Raw genomic sequence first — 17,660 nt, 5'->3', positions numbered from 1 at the left:
GAGCAGGAACAGAGGTGCCGTGCACCCACGGATGCTTCGTGCCCACCCTGTGCACTCCCACCCAATGCAGACCTGTGGGATGGGTGTGGGAAAGGCAGGAGCGGGCTGGCTCTTGCTCGCTAGTGCCCATGGCAAGACAAACCCTACGCTAATAGGAGTTTTGGCCACATCTGGCCCCCGGCTGCTCTTGCTCCTCACCTTACACCAGCATTTAAGGACTCCGCTGGGCCTCCTCTTTGTCCCCCTTTGCAAGGAGGGGGACGAGCCAGGCTACTCTTCATAGCATTAGCTGGCAGCTGGGGACCTCCTGCCTTCCGACTCCCCGCCGATACTGGCCTGCCAGCTGCCAGGGCCGGCGAGGGAAGGGATCTGCCAGCTGGCGCCCAAAGGGAAGGAGGGAGGGGGCTTCTGGTAAGGCTATGCTGGGGGCACCTGTCATCCCAAAGCCAGGGCGTCACCATGCCCTACAATTGGGCCTGTGTGCGCACGATGAGGACCCGCAGCTGGGACAGCGATGACAGCTCTGCATGCTTGCCCCTGTGTCCCATCCCGTCCCCCCACCTCGAGCCCTTGTTTCTCAGGGGCTTTGGGGTTGCAAAGGGGAGCCTAGGCTGCCAAGCCCTGAGGTACCCCCACGCCACAGGGGGGCAGCTCAGCTCAAAGGTAGCCACGAGCCAAGTGCAAGTAGCCCACCTCCATCCAGCCCTGGGGAGCCTCCGGAGGAGAGGGCAGCCTGGGGAGACAGTTGGGGGCATGCTCCCTGCTGCTGGAGCGGTCCTCGCACCTCAGCTCCCCTCCGTGCTCTGAGCCAGGTTGGCTTGCCCCAGAGCTGGGTGCTGCTCCACCGTGGGGAGAGCGGTCCCAGAGAGCTGGCTGGCACAAAGGGCACCCACATGAGGGATATTGAGATGCCGGGGTCATAAGGTGTGTGACAACACTCCTTTTCCAAATGCCGGGCGCCCCTGGGGCTGGCTGGACTGCGATGCCCCTCTAGGGTGTCAGCAAGGGGCAGGAGGCACACGCTGACAGTGAGTCCTGCTCTGAGCCACGCAGTGAAAAGCCCCACCACCCGGCCCTCCACTGACGTTTTCCTGGAAGGTTTTTGCCTCCAGCTGTAACCTGCATGGCCTCAAAGGAAGCAGGGGAAAACACCGGCCTCCCACATACCTTGTGTGGTCCCTTTGCAGGGTCCAGAGCTCCAGGCTGCCCTCCACTCCCACCCACTCCACGGTTAACTCTATCCTATACAAGCGGTCCCTCTTTCCCCTCCCCAACCTCCCCAAGACACCTTTCTTTAAGAGCAGATCCCAGCAGAGACCTTGGCAAGGGGCCGGCCAGGTCAGCAGTGACCAACGTTAATCCACCCCAGCGCAAAGTCCGCTGGGCCAAACCCAGCCTCGCCGGCTGCCTTCAGCCACTGCTGGGCCGCTGGTAAGGCAGGGGGACGGTGAGTTTAAACTGCTGCACTGCTTGCATGGCAGAGGTACCCAGCGGTGCCCTGGGGAGGCCTTTGGGACACCGTGGCCAGACCCAGGGCTCTCCTAGCTGGGCAGGAGCACAGCTGCACCCTCATCCCTGGTGCACAGGCTGGGGTGAAGCTGCCCCGGCCCCCCATCCCAATCCAGCACTAACACACTCTTCCTCCCACTGGCACCAGGGAGCAAGCACCGACTTTTCCTCCACTTGAAAATCCCTGGGATAACCAAACAGCCCTGCTAACAGCATGCTGCTTGCTCTCACTTTGAAGAGCAGTGCTCCCTTACACCTCTCTCACATGATGCTGCCCCTATGTGTCAGCGTTAAGACCCCCTGCAAAGGAAGAGGTGAGTTTTATAAAATCCAAGGGGATATGGCCCCCCCATCCCCATGGCAAGACCTATACTTGGTGGTGCTCCTCCACCCATGGCCCAGGCTGGGCAAGCAGCGTGCCTTGGCCTTGGTTCCACACCTCATCCCCCCACTCAGGCCACGGAAAGCAGAGGGAGGACGCGACCCTCAAGTCACTCCCTGGGCCACATGTCCAACAGATCTCAGTTTATTCCCGGAGTGCGCAGTGAGCGGGGTGAGGAAGCGGAGCTGCCGGGCGGGCAGCAGTGGTTATTGCTGCAGGCGCGTCCTCCAGCGACGACAGGGGTCTGGGGAAGCTGACCGCCTGCCTGCCTCTACAGGGCAAAGGACGGGCTGTTGCCCACCGCCAAGCTGGAGCCACCCCGTTACCCCAAAAGAAGGTGAGGGGAGTGGAGGAGCACAGAGAAGTGCAAATATGTTGGCACTGGAGCCCATCTGCACTGGGCGAAGGAGCCCAATGGAAGACGAGAGCGTAACAGTGTGGGAGGGTGAGGGAAAGGGAGGGGAAAAAACGAACTGTGTGCAGGAGAACACCCCCGCAAACCACCACCCCCTCCTCTCTGGGGGAAGGCATCGCCTCTTGGGTGCTGCCCCCCCTCAGCCCTGCTGTGGGCCATAAGCAGGGGCAGTGGATGCCCCAGGAGCTCCCAGGGATGGGAGGGAAGGTCAAGCCGCTGTGACGGTGGTGGCATCACGTGGAAGAGAGGAGCTTCTGCGGCGCTACAGAGTGGCACTACAGGATGGCACTACAGGGTGGCACTACAGGGTGGCACTACAGGGTGGCACATGTTCACGTGGCAGGGGAGCCCCCAAACATTCAGTGCTTAAGTTGCAGGGCTTGACCCAGTGGTGGGGCAAAGGCAGGGGCATGGAGGTGGGAGGGATGTGTTGAAGGCCACGCAGAAAGAGCCAGTGGGCTCCATGCTTTGGTCGTGCTTTGTGGTGATGAGTGCAGTGCAAGGGCTTCAATAAGAAGAGTATGGCCCTTCCTCCTCCCAGAAGGCCACTCCGGCTCCCCAGCAACCCACTGCCTCTGCCTGAGCAAGGCAGTACCTGCTGATGCTCCCAGGCGTGGGCACAGAGACAGGCAACGCGTGCCAGCGGGGATGGGGCAGCACTAGAGCAAGCGATACAAGTCCCCCCCGCTCTTCCCCCTGCAGCTCCTGCCTCTCCCTGCTCCGCAGCCGGCCCCCAGCCTGCTCCTGCACTCCCGCCAAGCTTGGTGCAGTGACGCACAGGTACCCCATGCTGCCTGCCCTCCTCCTGTTCTGGGGTGGGGAGAGAGGAGGGGAAGAGTGGAAAGAAGCCCAGCCTGGAAGAGGAGAAGGGCATCCCCTGCCTGCCTTGACCCCTGGTCCACCGGAGAGGGTGGCATGAGGCTTGCCGGGAGGCAGGGCTGGTGGCTCAGCGTGGGATGGAGTAAAGGGGGAAGAGTATCCTGTGTCCACAGATCCAAGGGGAGGCACTTGGCGGGGCCTGGCCTGCTGGGGTGTCCCAGCCGCAGCAGATCTGTCGTGGCTCCTAGCCGCACATCGTCAGCAGCAGCCACTGGGAAGGAGAGGGAGAAGGGATGAGCAGGGGCTGGTGCATTTTTGACACGCCCTTATGTGTCAACTTTGACAGTCCTCCAAAAAACTTGGAGCCTGAAGCAATCCTGTTTTCTCATCTTGATCTTTTATGGGTTCTTTCCCTACCCAAGGAGCTGGAGGGCTTTCTACCACCCACCCCAGGTGCCCCATTCACCTAAGTGCCTTGTCCCCTCGTCTCCCACCACACCTCTGGGCCCACCTCACCACTGGGCTGAGCTCTCACCTCGGAGAGGTTCATGACAGCAGTGCCGGTGCCTTCGGGGTCCATGCTGTGGAAGAACCCTGCAAGGGCACAAGAGCAAGGTGAGCAACCCATCCCTCTGTCCCTGCCCTCCCTGCCCCGGGGCCAGTACTCACTGAACATGGCCTCCAGCTTAACGAGGCAGCAGACAAAGTTGTCGAAGTCCACACCCATGTCAGCATCTGCATAGCGGGCCACCACCACCTGATGCAGCTTGTTGTTCAGCTTGAAACCTGCAAGGCAGAGAGCAGTCAGCACCCCAGGGAGGCAGGAGAGGGGGATGTAACTATGAAAGTCCATGCCCCCACCTGAAGGGCCCACCAACCCACTCAAGGAAGGGCACCGAGTCCAGCCTCAGCAGGAAGAGGGGATGCTCTCCCTGGAGCCATATGACTAGTTAGCTCACTGATCCACCCCAGGCCTCTGCTTCGCCAGGATGGGACCCTGCAGGTCAGAGGAGGACAGAGGCTGGGACCATCTGGCATGCATCTCTAACCCTGAAGCTCCAGCACTCAGCACAGCTGGGATGGAGAGAGCCCAGCACAGACATGGGCCACATCTCACTACCACAACAGGTTGGCTCCAAGCATGCAATATAGGCTGGTTTCATTCTTCTCCAGCTACTTAGGACAAGACTCCGACAGCAGGAGCCCCCTCCCCAGCCCCATCTTTCTCCAGACCTACCGGCTGACTCTAGAGCCATGCGCATCTCGTAGGAGCTCATGGTGCCCGACTTATCCAGGTCGTGCTGGCGGAAGATCGTCTGCAAAAATATCATGGAGGATGTGAAGAGCAGGCTTTCCTGTGGCCTCCAGCCTGGCTGTCCCCTCACCCTGCTGCCCCAGGAGGGGTAATACCCTGTGCAGTGCGCCATGCCCCCCACTCCTCACCAGCCAGCTCCGGATCTTGTTCCACAGGATCTGGAACTCCACTAGCCCGAGGCGGGCACTGCCATCTTTCTGGGGAGCAGAGGGTCAAGGAGAAAGCAGCCAGCAAAGGGGGTGGCGTAAAGACAAAGCCAGATCCCAGCCACCTGAGGCGAGAAAAGCCTGGCCACACTTGGCCTGCCCAATTTTCCCCCCAACTTCCCCTCTCTGCCTGCAGCACCAGCAAGATCAGAGCCTGCAACCCAGTGGGGAAAGCGCAACGCTTAAACTAGCTGCTGTGCCACTCCCCGGGAGCAGCTGTGCCGCTGCTGCAGGAAGCACACCGTTGTGGTGTCCTTGGAGCAAAACTGGGCTGGCCTGCAGCAAAAGGGAATGCTGCAGGGCCAGGCTGGAGAAGGGCTTGGAGCGAGGGCTCTGCCCTCGCCTGACCCCACAGCTGCATGTCCTTGGGCAAGCAGGAAGACAGGCCATGGCTCCTGTCGCTTTACACCTCTCATCCTCAACTGCTGGACAGGATGGTTTTGGGGGAAAGAAGCCCAACGGCCCTCGTTCCCTTCCAGGAGCGCGTCGAAGCCTGGGTAGCATCACAGCACGTCAGGCTGCGGGAAGGGAAGCACAGGGCGCTTTCTCCTGGAGGGGAAGATTGAAGACACAAGTGGGGCTGGGCTGGGCTTCTGGTGGCGGAGCCAGGGCCCAGAGCAAGCAGGGGAACTGATGGCCCTTTCCAAAAAACCTGCTGCTAAAGCCCAGGGGTGTAGGGCAGGTGGCCCTGAAGCCACGGCCCCCTTCCTTCATTCCTTCCCCTGGTTGAACAGCCTTGGCACAGCCGGAGAGCCAAGCCCCAGCTCTCACAGAGAAGTCTTGCTGCTGGCAGGCTGAACACCAGGGAAGCTGGCCCCCGCCCGCAGCGCCAAGAGGATACATCCATCAGGTTGACCATGTTGCGGCAGGAGTCCAGGCTGAACCCATCCGTCTTCAGATCTTTGTCTGAGGGGGAAGGAGGAGGTTGAGCACGTGCATCAAAAGCCAACCTGCTGTGCAGGCCTGGGCCGTGGGGAGAAAGGGGCGGGAAGGGCAGCGCTTACGTCTAGCGATGACTCTGTTCAGAATAGTCCGGAGCTCAAAGACGCTGATTTCCATGTCCTGCAGCAGGAGCAGAGTTAGCAGCACCCCCTGCCTGCTCTCCACCCTACTTGTGGCCATTTCCCCCCTCCTGCCTAAACATCTCTGCCTTAGTCACAAAACATCAGGGTGCCATTGCATTTCCCGCATGCCCGGAAAAGTTTGGGCCACAGCTGGATGCCCCTTCCCCAAATCTGCTCCCCCCACACCACCCCTGGGGACAGCTGGGCTGAACCGCAGCGGAGATGGACTTGTCTGCAGGATGGGACTGAGTGAACGTGGGATGGGCTGGAGCCCTCACGGCCAGGGGTCCCGTCCCCTCCGCTCCTCAGGCCAGGACTCCCCAGAGTTCGGCGCAGCCGTACCCACCTCCCCTGCCAGCTGCTGGAACATGTTCTTGAAGCCATCGTCTATGTCATCCTCAGTTATTTCCTCCTGGGGTGACACAGGCCAGAAAGAAGAGGTTAGTAGTCAAATCTGGGCTCTGCCCTGCCTCCCAGGCTCAGCAAACCCAAACTGGAAGGGAAGCTCTTCTTTGTTCTTCTCATCTTTGTTACTTCCCAGATCCCCATCACCTTGACCCTGCCAGCCCCTCTCCAGCCACAGTAACACCCCAAACCCAGGCAGCCACTTCCTGCCTGCAGCTCCCCCTCCCAAGCCCCAGAGCCTCGGCACCAACCGAACCAAAGCGGTGGCTCCTACCTCATCTGCCAGATCTGCTGAGATCTCCTCGTCCAGCTCCCTGGGGGCAGAAAGGAGGAAACCAAAGTGATGAGTGGGGTCCCCAGCCAGCAGGCTGCCTGCAGTGGGGAAATGTCCCACTGCTCACAGACACAGGGTGTCCCCTGGCCAGGCAGGGACTCACGCCGTGTCTGACTGCTTCTCGGTGAAGACCCGCAGGACGAAGTCAGCCTCCTTGTGCGGCTCGAAGGTGGAGGGCACAACGATGTACTCGCCGGGGGGCAGCCGGATCTGGTTGCTCACCTCCCGCAGGTTGATGAAGGTCTCAGACCTTGCCCGTGACTGATTTCGCAGGAAGAAGTCCTTCTTCAAGTGCACGTTCTGGCTGCCCTGGGCCTGGGGGAATGAACGCGCTTGTGGACCACAGCCCTGCAACAGGGAGCAGGTGGGACCAAAGCCAGCCCCGTTGGGCAGGACATCCCTGCCCTGCCCACCCCAGCAGGAGCCATCCCTCCTGCACGGAGGGGCCCAGCACCCATTAGCACCCTAGCCACTGCCAGCGCGGTGGGAGTTCCTACGGCACTGGGTGCACATGCGTGCGTGCACGTGCATTAACCCATTCCGGCCCACTCTTGTGCTCCCCTCCAAGAGGGGGTAGGCTCCGGCGGCTCAGGACGTACCTCCTCAGGAACCTGCAGGGAGGAGAGAAAAGGGAAAAAAAAATCAGAATCCCAATACCTGCCCCCATCCCTTACAGTGCAGGGAGCACGGGACAGGGGACATTAACCCACAGACTGGCCAAAGCAGGTGGGAAAGGTTTCCTTGAGGACTGGCGTGCCAGGTCCGGGCAGGACTGGCAGGGCTGAGCTGGTCCCAAGGAAGCAGCATCAGGGTGGGCAGGGGTTACCTCGTAGACAGCGAAGCCGATGGTGTGCATGTCGCCCCCCACCCGCCGCTCCCGCCGCCGGTGCTTCTGCATCAGAGCCACCAGGAAGCTGCAGGCCACCTCATCGTCCCCGGGGTCATCATCCTCTTCCAGCAGCTTGATCTTAAACTGGGGGTTGATCCAGAACGTGGCTGGGAGGGAGGTGACACGTGGATGAGACACCCAGCTCAATCGCGCTGCCAAGAGCGGAGATGCTGGGGGGAGAGGTACCTGGGTGATTCCTGCAGCCCCCAGCAGTGCTCCCCCGGCGCCACGTGCCCTCGAACACCTGCGTGTGCCACCTGCTGAGCTCGTCCTTGGTGAGGGCATCGGGGGTCAGGTTGCAGATCTCCAGCCTGGAGAACTCCCTCATGAAGTCCCGGAAAGACATCCTGCAGGAGGCAGGCAGAGCCTGAGGCTAGGGCACTGTTGGTGGGGAATGAGGAGAGCGCAAACAGCTCTGGACCCAGCCAACATTTTGGAAGAATTAAGTGACAGCAAGATCTTTTACCCTGAGCAATTATAGCTCATTTAAAGCCTGCTGCTGGTTTTGGGGAAGAAGGATTGTTTACCCTTCCTAGATGTTTATTTTGCATTTAGTTGGGCTGAATTTCCTTGAAGAGAGGAAAATTATTAACTAGATCAGATGAGAAAACGCTAGCAGGCTCTCCGGTGCTGGAAAGCCAGCTCATAAAGGCAGGTCATGTGTTTCAGGTGAAGCAGAACCGTGGGATCTCTCCCCAGCTCCTCTAGTCCTTCCCAGGCTGGCTGCTGAAGAAGAGCAGCAGTTTGCTCTGGCACTCACCAGAACTCTCCATCCTCCATCTTCAGCTGCAGCTCTTCCCTGTCGCCAGGGTCAATGTTGTCCCACTCGGAGGAGCTGAAGTATCAGGAGAGAGACAATTAGATGAGGACTACTCAAGGTGAATCGAGAGCACTTCAGAGCTGCCTCCCTCGCCGATGTGAAGGGCACTGCACACTTCCCCTCGGCAGTGCTGAGCACTCAATTGCTGTGTGTGCCGTTCCCGCTGGCGGGCCAGCAGCGGGACTGAAGTCCCATCTGTCCAACTCACCCATCGCTCCAGGCTCCGGTCCACTCCACCTGACCCCAGGGGTTCCTGATGCGGATGAGCTGTTCCTGCTGACCCCGGTAGTTCACCTGCCAGCCACCAGACACAGGGGGTTGAGCCCATGCCACTTTCCAGGCAATTTTATTGCTACTAAAGTCTCACATAGCCAACTCACGTCTCTGAAGGCTGTGACAGAATAGGCATGGCCTTTCACCAGCTTCTTGAAGGTCACCGCTTCCATATCAAAAGCACTTGTGATCTGAGGAGAATGTGCAAACCTCAAGTGAGTATGATTAAATTCATGTACTCCTATCCCTACCTCTTCCCTCCACCGTATAGAGAATTCCCCTTGCTTTGCACTGCTCCAGCCAAGAGAAGCAGCAGGTATCAGCACCCTCTGCTCAAAGGCTGCTGGCTGAGGACAATGTAAAGAGTTTCCCAGCCAGAAGACCCTGAAGATCCACCAGGGAACCACCCAAACTTCAGAAAGCAAGAAACGGATTTCATGACAGGGAACAGATGGAAAACCCCACTCCAGATAATTCTCAGATGCTGACATAATCATAGAATAAGACATGGCCAGAGCTATAGGCAGACCCTTGTTCAACAGCCCACGCTTGAGATGGACATTCCCGCTCCATCCAAAGGAGCCCGTTCCCAGCAGCTGGGCTGCAGCCCCACTCGCTGTACCCTAGGGCTGCCACACTGGCTCTGGAAAGGGTGCTCTGCTAAAAGGGGAAGGAAGTAACCTCCCGCCCAGTGTCCCAGCAAGGGGACTGCTCGGGACACGATCTCGGGCTACGAGGCCTCTCTTTGGCCATCGCTGGGGCAGAGTCCCTCGCTCATCCCAGCGCACAACTTACGTCGATGGAGCAGCCCAGCAGGGACCCCCTCTCCAGTGCCTTGCGGATGATGTGGCCCATGTTGCGCGGCGGCCGCTTGAGGTCATACATCTCTGCCACACCACCGGTGAAGTCCTCAAAGCCCTCGGTGGTGCTGCCCCCTGAGAGTGCCTCGTAGCAGCCGTTCAGCCTGAGCACCGGCCGGCAAGAGGGACGCGTGAGGAGACAAGGACGTAGCACGCTGCTGCTCCCCAGGCACCGAGCGCAAGCAGGGCCAGGGATAGAAGAGACCCCCTCCCCTCAGCTCCGCTCCATGAGGTGCCCTGTTGCCCACCCGTCCATGTGCCCACCACGGGGTTACCCACTTGGCATAGGCCTTCTCCAGCAGAGCGCTCCAGAACTCGGTGCACTCTGCTGAGTGCACAAACAGGAGCTCCCCGTCCTTGGTGGGCAGCTGGTCGTCCACTACCACGTCCACCCACTCACCAAACTGCCAGATCTGGGGGATCAGGAGAGAGTGGGGTGAGCTCGGCGCATCACACGACTTGCTCATCCCTACCCCAGAGGGATGCCCTCAACCCACCGCCCTCCCTCCCGCCCCCAGCCCACCAGCCATGGAGGGCCAGGAGCTCCCAGCCCACCTGGAAGTGAAAGATGCCGGCATAGTCCTCCTGGAAGCTCTGCCCGTGGGGCACCACACGGTGCAGGAGCTCCTCGTTGAGCGTGAGGGAGCCGATGGCAGCCAGCAGCCAGCAGTCGCCTGGGGAAGGAGAGGAAGCCGGTGTGAGGCACCCACCACCTCCCTAGCTGGGGGGGTAGGCGGTACACGTGTAGGAGCTCATGGCGTGCTCTCCTTGCAAACGTTTGGGGCTCCCCAGCTTAAAAAGCATGTGGAGAAACCAGAGAGGGTCCAGCAGACAAACAGAGCTCAGGGAGCCAGGCTCGTTCAGCCTGCCTCAGAGAGAAGTATTAGCTCAAGGCAACAGGGAACGATTCTCCCTGACCTGGAGCCTGCGTCCAGACCACCATATACAGTCAGCACCAACAGCCCCCTCCTGCAGCTGTTTATCTAGACCTTCCTGAGACTCATTCGTATGACTGCCCTCCACATCTCAGGCAGTGAGTTCTGCAGCGGAATTATACTTTGCATTTAGAAGAACATTTTATCAAGCCAGAGGTTTAATGCTGCTGCACCGGCTTCTCAGATTGCGAGCAACACCACTGTGCTTTTCCTTCCAAGTGCTCTTAACCACAAGTGCTGCTCCAGGCCAGCACTGCGCTTTAAATTCTTTGCCTTGGTTCCCCTTTCTCTTTTGCCTTTGAAGCTTGTCACACCTTAGCCTTGGGCCTGGATAATCTGTACCGGGCTGTGGTTTGACAAAATGGCATTTCAGACTTTTTAATGACCAATTGAACACCACCGCAGTGCTCTGGGCTGTTATGTGCTCCAGTTACCACCTCAAGTTTGTTCTAATTACTGGATGCATTAAATGTGGTCAGCCCTGAAACCAGCGTGCTATGTGTGCTAAGGTACACAATACTCCCAGTCAAGTGCCCAACTTGATCCAGATCAGGACGACACTCTTGGTGGTACCCAGATCTGGTTCTGATGACCACAAAATCGCAGTTGCCAGCCCTGCCAACCTACCCAGCCCATTAACACCGCTCTCCTTGTCTCAGTGCCTTTGCCTTGGGAGACACGCCTGGGGAAATGACAAATCATCACTTCTATTCTGTAGCTCTCCTCTCAATTCCCTTCTGCCACACCACGTTGCTTCGCAAGCACTTTGTCATGATCAGCACATCCTCACTTCAGTTTGTTACTGTCATCCAGTTGCCATCCCTCACCATTTACCAAAGCAGGGAGCTCTTTGGAGCAGCTCCTGGCGTTGTCGGCATGTGTCAGGCATGGATCCACCTGTCATCTCCCCTGATCTTAGCATGGTCAAGCTGTGCACACATCAACCCATTTTCATGGAGCCTTAACCTAGAGCCACCAGGAGGCACAGGGTGTCCCCTGCCTTCCAGTTTCCACTGCACTAAACGGGAAGGAGCCTGTGGTACAGAGATCATTGTGCAGAGGCTGGCATGAAAATGCGCTGCATGGGCCTGGGGAAAGGTGCTGTGAAGCTGGTCCACCCTCAACCTTACACAAACACCTCTTCTCCAGCCACGCCAACCCTCCCCAACCACTGCTCTCCGGACCAAGGTCCGCAGACAGAGCTCCAGTACTCACCCAGAGCCCCCTGGCAGATGTCCGTCCGGGTTGCACCACCAACGATGAACTGAGGGTCATCCACTAATTCCTGCAGAAGGAGGAGAGAATCAGATGCTGGATCTTAGCAGGGCCTGGGCTTCTGGGGGGCTGGCACCCACTGCAGCTCTGACTCGGGAGTAAGTGTATACGGTCCCTGAGAGATGCACCCCACCTGCCCTCTGCCAGGGAAATCTGCTTGACTGCAACCCCAAGGCCATCACGGTAAGGCAAGGCAAGATCTTCTGCTGTAGCCGTGGCAGGACATGGCTAGACAGACTAATGGCATTCCCCTTGCACTCGTGGCACCAGGGCATATACACCCTCAAAAGCCCCAGTCACGGAGGGTGACACATCCATGCCACAACACCTGGAAGCAATGACGTAGCCCACCCATTTTAAAGCCCGCGGTCTGCTGCCCAGAAGAAGCGGGCCTGCTAGACATGATGCTTTTCGGAGCAGACACTCGTGGGGCATTGCTCTAGGCCCTTGGGAAAGGAGGCTATAAAGCACTCGAAGAACTTTGAGCACCGAGAGGAGCAGGCCAGGGCCAGGCCACAGCTTGGCAAACCACGTCAGTGCAGACATTGCAGGGCAGGGACGCCAGCCCAGCCCAAGGAGAAGCAAGCCCAGCACTTACCGACGGACGCTTCCACTCCACCCCCCGTGTCTTGCTGGAGTGTGGCCCCAGCTCCTTGAATCCAAGGGCAGAGGGGCCGGCTGGGAACTGTGGGTCCCTAAAGAGGGTGCCGCTCTCAATGCACTCCTGCTTGAGGGCCTCATAGTCCTGGTTGAAGTACTTGATGGCATTGTTGTGCTGGCCAACCCCCTCGGCTCTCAGGCGGTCCCTCTGCAGTCGGGCAGCCATCCCACCAAAGGGCATCATGGCTGGGCACCGGCAGCGCTACCCTCAGCTCCGCTCCCTGCAACGAAACGGGCATGGCCGGGCTGAGGCAGGACCTGGTACCCGTGCACCCTCATGGGAACGTCAGCCATCTCACACAGTGGCAGGCTCAGAGGCCGGATCCCCAATTCCCCACCACCCCCAGAGCAGGGACCTTCTTTGTCAGCATTGCCCTGGGCAGTGAGCAGAGCCGGCACACAGAGCATCCCCAGGGTGGGCCCACGCGCCAGGAGGACATCCCCAAATCCCATCCCCAGCAGCAGCCCCGTTCTGAGCCATCGCCTCCAGCCCTGCCATCGCAGCCCTGCTGTCTTTAAGGGACACCGAAGGAGCAGAGCGGCTTTGAGGGCCGGCTGGGAGGAGGGAGCCCGCCGGCGGCCAGGCTGCAGCTCTCCTGTCCTGTCCCGTCCCTGCTGCGTGGAGAGGCCGAGCCCGGAGGAATTTCAGGCACTTTCCGCCCCCGACAGCCTCTCCTCCCGGCGCAGCTTTCCGGGACCTTCGCTCGTCTCGGCTCCTCCTCGCCCGTCGCAGCCGGGAGGGCGTCAGCGGCCGCCCCGCAGCTTCTCGCAGCCGCGGGCGCCTCTCCCTCTCCCTCGAAAGCCGCCCCGGCTGCCTGAGCACTGAGTCAATAGGGCCGGGAAGGGAGGAGCCCGGCGGGGCGCAGAGACAGCTCTATCTATGGGGCCGGCGGAGGACAAGGGAAGGAAGAGGAGGGACGGCCCTTCCCGGCAGGCTCACAGGCAGGGTGACTCAAGCCTCGCCGGCGGCCAGCGGAGCAGCCTGCTGGGAGGCACCGGGGAAGGGATGCGGGGTGCAGCAGGGCACCCCGGCACCACGAGACGGGGAGAGGGCAGACCCCGCAGAGCTGCACCGGTCCCTCGCCCTGGCGAAGGCATTGCCACAGGCCTTCCTCCCGGGGGGTTTCACTGGCAGCTCACGGCCGGGCGCTTTGAACCGGCATGACACAGCTGCGGGGCATGCCTGGCCCCACAGCCCTGCCCCACACCACCCGCTGAGGTGGGGCAAGCCCCAACTCCTCTCCTTGCACCCAGCTGCCCTCGGCCCTGCTTGGGCACCCGCGGCAGGAGCCGGCACTCACACCCACCGCACTGCCCAGGCTGGAAGGGGCCGCTGGGGGCCGTCTAGTCCAACCCCCTGTGCAAGCAGGGTCACCTGCAGCAGGGCCGTGGGGTAGGTGCCACCACCGTGGGCCCACCGGTGTTTGTGGCTTAGCCTGCGCCACTCCCCAGCCATCTCAGCTTCCGCTCAGTGGGGCTGGTGCTGAATACTCTGGAGGTTTCTCCGTGCGAGGCAGCGGAGCAGTCCTGGGGTAAATAACCCAGGAGCCAGCAACTCACTCAGAGCAGGGGGCTAGGATGCCAGCGCTGGCCTGCTGCCTCCCCAGTGCCAGAGGAGCAGGGAGCAGCCTGGCTCCAGAGAGGCGGCTCTCCTTGTCCTGAAGTGCTGTGATAGCTAAGGGAAGGCAGGCAACAGTGAAAAGGGTGAAAGCTCTTGGCATCTGCACAGGGCATAAACCTGGCTGCTAACCCAAGGGGCTGCCCTAACCAGAAGCTTTTCAGGAGGAAAATCTACTCTTCCCCACCACTCCGCCTGCCCTGGGATGCTCTAAACCCACTATCCTTCTCCAAGGCAGCAACAGCCCTTCTCTCCTCTCTGATGGCTCCACATCTATGGAGCTCAGCCCTTTTCTATCATCTCCTCCCTCCGACTCCTGCTCTGCAGCCAGCAACCTGGCAGCCTCTCCCAGCGGCGAGGCACTCGTTGCCTGCAGAGCTGGCAGGATGGCTCCTCCGGCCTAAGCCGCTACCCAGAGCCCAGGGGAAGATGGAATCCCAAATGCAGCCACCCACACAGCCTCCAGCTCCCATCTCGCCACCTCCCCAGCAATCACACCGCAGCCTGCCAAGGGCTGGGGAACTCCCCCTGCCCGCAGCCCCTGCCAGGCTCCCTGCACCCTCTCCCACCCTGCCTACCCGCACTGGACACAGCCGCGGACATGGTGAGCTGCGTGCAGCCCAGACACGGGCACCGTGCAAGTTATTCTTAGATCTGTGGCTCAAAATACTCAGGAAGGTTGTGCTCAGTGGCAGACAGAGGTCACGCAAGCGCAGAGCAAGGAAAAGCATTTCAGACCCAAGGATGGGACAGGAACCACACGGGGCCTTAAGCAATGGGGTCGGTTGCTGACACCTGCCCCAGGCTGATGCTGGTGGACACTGCAGGTCCTCCACGAGGGAAGAAAGGGCATGCAGAGACAAACCAAGCCCCCAGGGCAGTTTTTCACACCAGGCAACATCCAACCACAATACGATGCTTTCCAGTATCGGAGGCACCTCTCATCCTTCCCAGGTGGGAGCAAAAAAACACGCTGATCCCCTCAGGGTCCCTGATAGCTGGATAGGACATACTGAAAAACCCCTGGACAGCATCATTGCTGAAGTCCAGCCAAAAATCTCTGCAGACCTCTGGTTCGCCAGCTGCTCTTGGAGATCGAAGGAAGGGGGAGCTCCCTTCCTTAAAAGCAGCCAGGCCGAGGCCAGACGCAGCATCCTGCCGCATATTCAGCCCGGGGCAAGGAGCCACAGCCCCCCATAGGGTCCCACACTGCGCAAGCAGCTCACAGGCCCTTCCCACCTCTGCGGGTGACAAAAATCCTCATTTCCCACAAGCTCCCCTTTACGTTCCCGCATCCCCTCGGCGAGATGCCGCGTTGGCTTGGGGTCGGCATCGCGTCCCGGGTCGCTGCGGTACCCAGTTTACTCGCCGCCCTGATTGGGAAGCCTCCGGGTCTCTGCGGCTACGTTATCTAATGCAAGAATCCCCGCGGATAAAAAGGGATTGGAGAGGGGATAGGCAAGCCTGGAGCAGCTGAGGGCCCGGGGGAAGCAACCGGGGGGGGCCCCGCCGTCGGGCGGGCAGGGCTCCTCCGCCGCGGACGCCCCCGCGGCGGAGGAGCCCTGCCCGCCCGGCGGCGGAGCCCCCCCCCGGTGCTAACCCCATGCTGGGGGCGGATAAGGGTGAAGATGGGGATGGGGGGGGGGGGAGGATGGACTTACGGAAGCTGCCGCCGCCACCGCCCTGCCCGCTTCAGCCCAGCCCAGCCCAGCCCGGCTCGTCTCGGTACGGCCCCGCGGAAGGTGGGGTTTCAGCGGGCAGGATGTGCGAGCAAAGCCGGGAGGGCGGTGGGAGGGGGAATTAAAGGCGCAGCGACCGCTCACAGCTACCGGGAGGAGATTTACCGGGGTTGCTGGTGCGGTCCTGTCTGCTGTCACCCCCCCCAGCTCCTGGGGGTGGAGGGGTACAGCCGGGCTGGGTGCGCTCCTTCCACCTTTGCTGCGAGCAGAGGGCTCGGTGCACACGGAAACTGGGGCTGGAAGGAGAGGAGGAAGCGACTTTCCTCTGGGAAAGGATTTGGGCATGACATGGCACTGCCCCATGCTGCTGGCACCTCAGCTTAGCTGGGTGAAACTCTGCACTGTGTCTCATCCCAGGGCTTGTTGACCTGGTGGCAGGGCTGAGCACGGTGGTCCCAATGGGTGTCACCCACCGTGGGGTCCCTTCTCCTTCCCTCATGCATGGGGAGGCTGTGTCCGCACCACCTCACTCCTGCAGGCCCTGGCAGTCACGGCCGGCACCCACCCCACCAGCTGCCCCTTGCTGCTGGGTGCTGGCAGGGCCCATCCCAAGCAGGTCCCACTGCCCTGGGGCTTCCCGCAGCAGGGCTGCCCGTGCGTGCCCTCCATGACTCACGGTGCGGCTATGCCGGGTGGTGCTGTTGCCGACAGGCATGGCCACAGCAGGGCTTGGCACAGCACTGCGCAGCCCAGTGTGGTGCAACATGGCTTTGTCTGGCATGGCATGGCCCAGCATGGACTGGCACAGCTTGGCTTGGTGTGGGTTAGCCCAGCATGGTCAACATGGCTCAGCACAGCATGGCTTGGCCTGGCATGACCAGCTCAGCTCAGCCCAGTTTGGCATGGCCTGGCCCAGCCCCACCTAGGGGAAGCCTCAGCCCCACCACTGGGAAGAAGCTCTGCCCTGCCATCCTTCTGGTGCCAGGGCTGAACATGGTGATCCCAACAGGCGTCACCAACCGTGGGGCTCCTTCTCCTCCCCCCATGCCTGGTCGCGGCTAGAGAGGCTGTGCCCGTACTGCCTCCCTGCAGGAGCTGGCATCCAGCTGCTCCCCCAGGCTTCAACGAGCGCCTGCTTTCCAACCCACCCCGCCTTGCCCCAGGGGGGGCAAATGTGCCTTGCCTGAGAGAAGGGCAACCAGGACGTTCAAAACCAGCTGTAGCACGGTCCTGCTGCCGCATCCGCAAGAGAACGCTCCAGCCCTTGCCAGGACCCACCAGGACTGCCCTGTCCCCATCCGCACCTAGGAGAGCCCGCCACAGGCAGCTTGTTCTGCCCACCTTGGCATGGAGAAGGCTTTGGGCTGCCCTGCTCTGGGTTGCTGCAGTGGCTGCTCCATCTTATGCTCAGCCAGAAGGCGGCTGCGTCACTGCCCGCAGCCTGGAAGCGTAGGGGGGTGCCTGCTGGGGTCACCAGCCAGCTCTGCACTGAGCTGCAGGCAGCAGCGTGCTTTCAGACAAGGAGCAAGCAGACCTGCAATGCCAGGGCTTGTGCCTGAACGGCTCTGCTAGCTTCTTCTCTGGCCTTGACCACCACTGACCACCCTGCCCACTCAGATCCACCCAGGACAGTGCCCGTCCTTGTTATGACACCGTTCTCCTGTTCAACTCTTTCCTCATTACCCCTTGGTGGCCTTTAAAGCTGCTTTCACAGTTGTCTCTCCTGGGGTAGGAGACAGCTCCTGTGTAATCCTGTTACGCAGGCTGTCCTGTGTCCTGCCCCTTGTGCTTGGGAGCAGTTTCCATCAAACACCTGCACAAATACCTGCGCAATTTCCTTGTTCCCTTCCCTCAAGCTTCCCTTTGCAGCGATGCCTGCAGGGACTTGGCAGCGGGCACCGTTCTTCTTTTGGTCTTTGGTTCTCTTTGTCTGTGCCCAGGCGTTGCCTCTTCCTGGTCCTTTGGCTGGGGGCTGCTAGGGGGAAGGAGAGCTTTTTGTCCCCTGCTCACGCTGCGCTGCTGGCACATGAAACCACAGAGCGTGAACGCAGAGAGGTGGGAACAGAGCTGGGAGCCTGGGGTCACTCATCCGGCTCTCAAAGGCCTGCCCCACACCTCACCTCTCCTTTGTGCCATCCTCTGAGCAATGGCCACTGTACACAAATTAACGAGCATGCAGCAGCTGCCTGGGAACTACCCCAG

General features: G+C 60.6%; 1 protein-coding gene across 2 annotated transcripts; it reads right to left on the bottom strand.

The window, feature by feature from the left end:
• Window positions 1-2,019: 2,019 nt before the first annotated feature.
• Window positions 2,020-17,366, bottom strand: CAPN11 (calpain 11). 2 transcript variants are annotated; one of them, XM_075146760.1, is made up of 21 exons: window positions 17,284-17,366; window positions 12,100-12,382; window positions 11,442-11,511; window positions 9,847-9,965; window positions 9,571-9,704; window positions 9,227-9,395; window positions 8,539-8,622; window positions 8,367-8,452; window positions 8,099-8,173; window positions 7,525-7,685; window positions 7,276-7,445; window positions 6,553-6,764; window positions 6,390-6,429; window positions 6,057-6,122; window positions 5,651-5,708; window positions 5,488-5,552; window positions 4,569-4,637; window positions 4,363-4,441; window positions 3,795-3,911; window positions 3,661-3,719; window positions 2,020-3,396 (listed from the first exon to the last, which is right to left on the bottom strand). In XM_075146760.1, exons 2-21 carry the CDS (start codon window positions 12,343-12,345, stop codon window positions 3,370-3,372), a joined length of 2,106 nt encoding a protein of 701 aa, XP_075002861.1. In that variant the 5' UTR covers window positions 12,346-12,382; window positions 17,284-17,366; the 3' UTR covers window positions 2,020-3,369. The 2 variants fall into 2 exon arrangements, with proteins under 2 accessions (XP_075002861.1, XP_075002860.1); XM_075146759.1 differs by lacking the exon at window positions 17,284-17,366 and adding an exon at window positions 15,441-15,505.
• Window positions 17,367-17,660: the final 294 nt, after the last annotated feature.

Source organism: Calonectris borealis, chromosome 3 (assembly GCF_964195595.1).
Source record: "Calonectris borealis chromosome 3, bCalBor7.hap1.2, whole genome shotgun sequence".
NCBI lineage: Eukaryota > Metazoa > Chordata > Aves > Procellariiformes > Procellariidae > Calonectris > Calonectris borealis.
The sequence above is the reverse complement of the archived record's forward strand: the minus strand, read 5'-3'. Positions and strand labels throughout refer to the sequence as shown.

What these genes read in the sequence shown, in the direction of transcription:
- CAPN11 (XM_075146760.1), bottom strand. Translation starts at nt 12,345, where the DNA reads ATGATGCCCTTTGGTGGGATGGCTGCCCGACTGCAGAGGGACCGCCTG. An exon ending in TCGGCTTCGCTGTCTACGAG is followed by an intron (nt 6,765 to 7,275) that starts GTAACCCCTGCC and finishes TCATTCCCCCAG; the next exon opens with GCCCAGGGCAGCCAGAACGT. An exon ending in CTGTCATGAACCTCTCCGAG is followed by an intron (nt 3,397 to 3,660) that starts GTGAGAGCTCAG and finishes TCTCCTTCCCAG; the next exon opens with TGGCTGCTGCTGACGATGTG.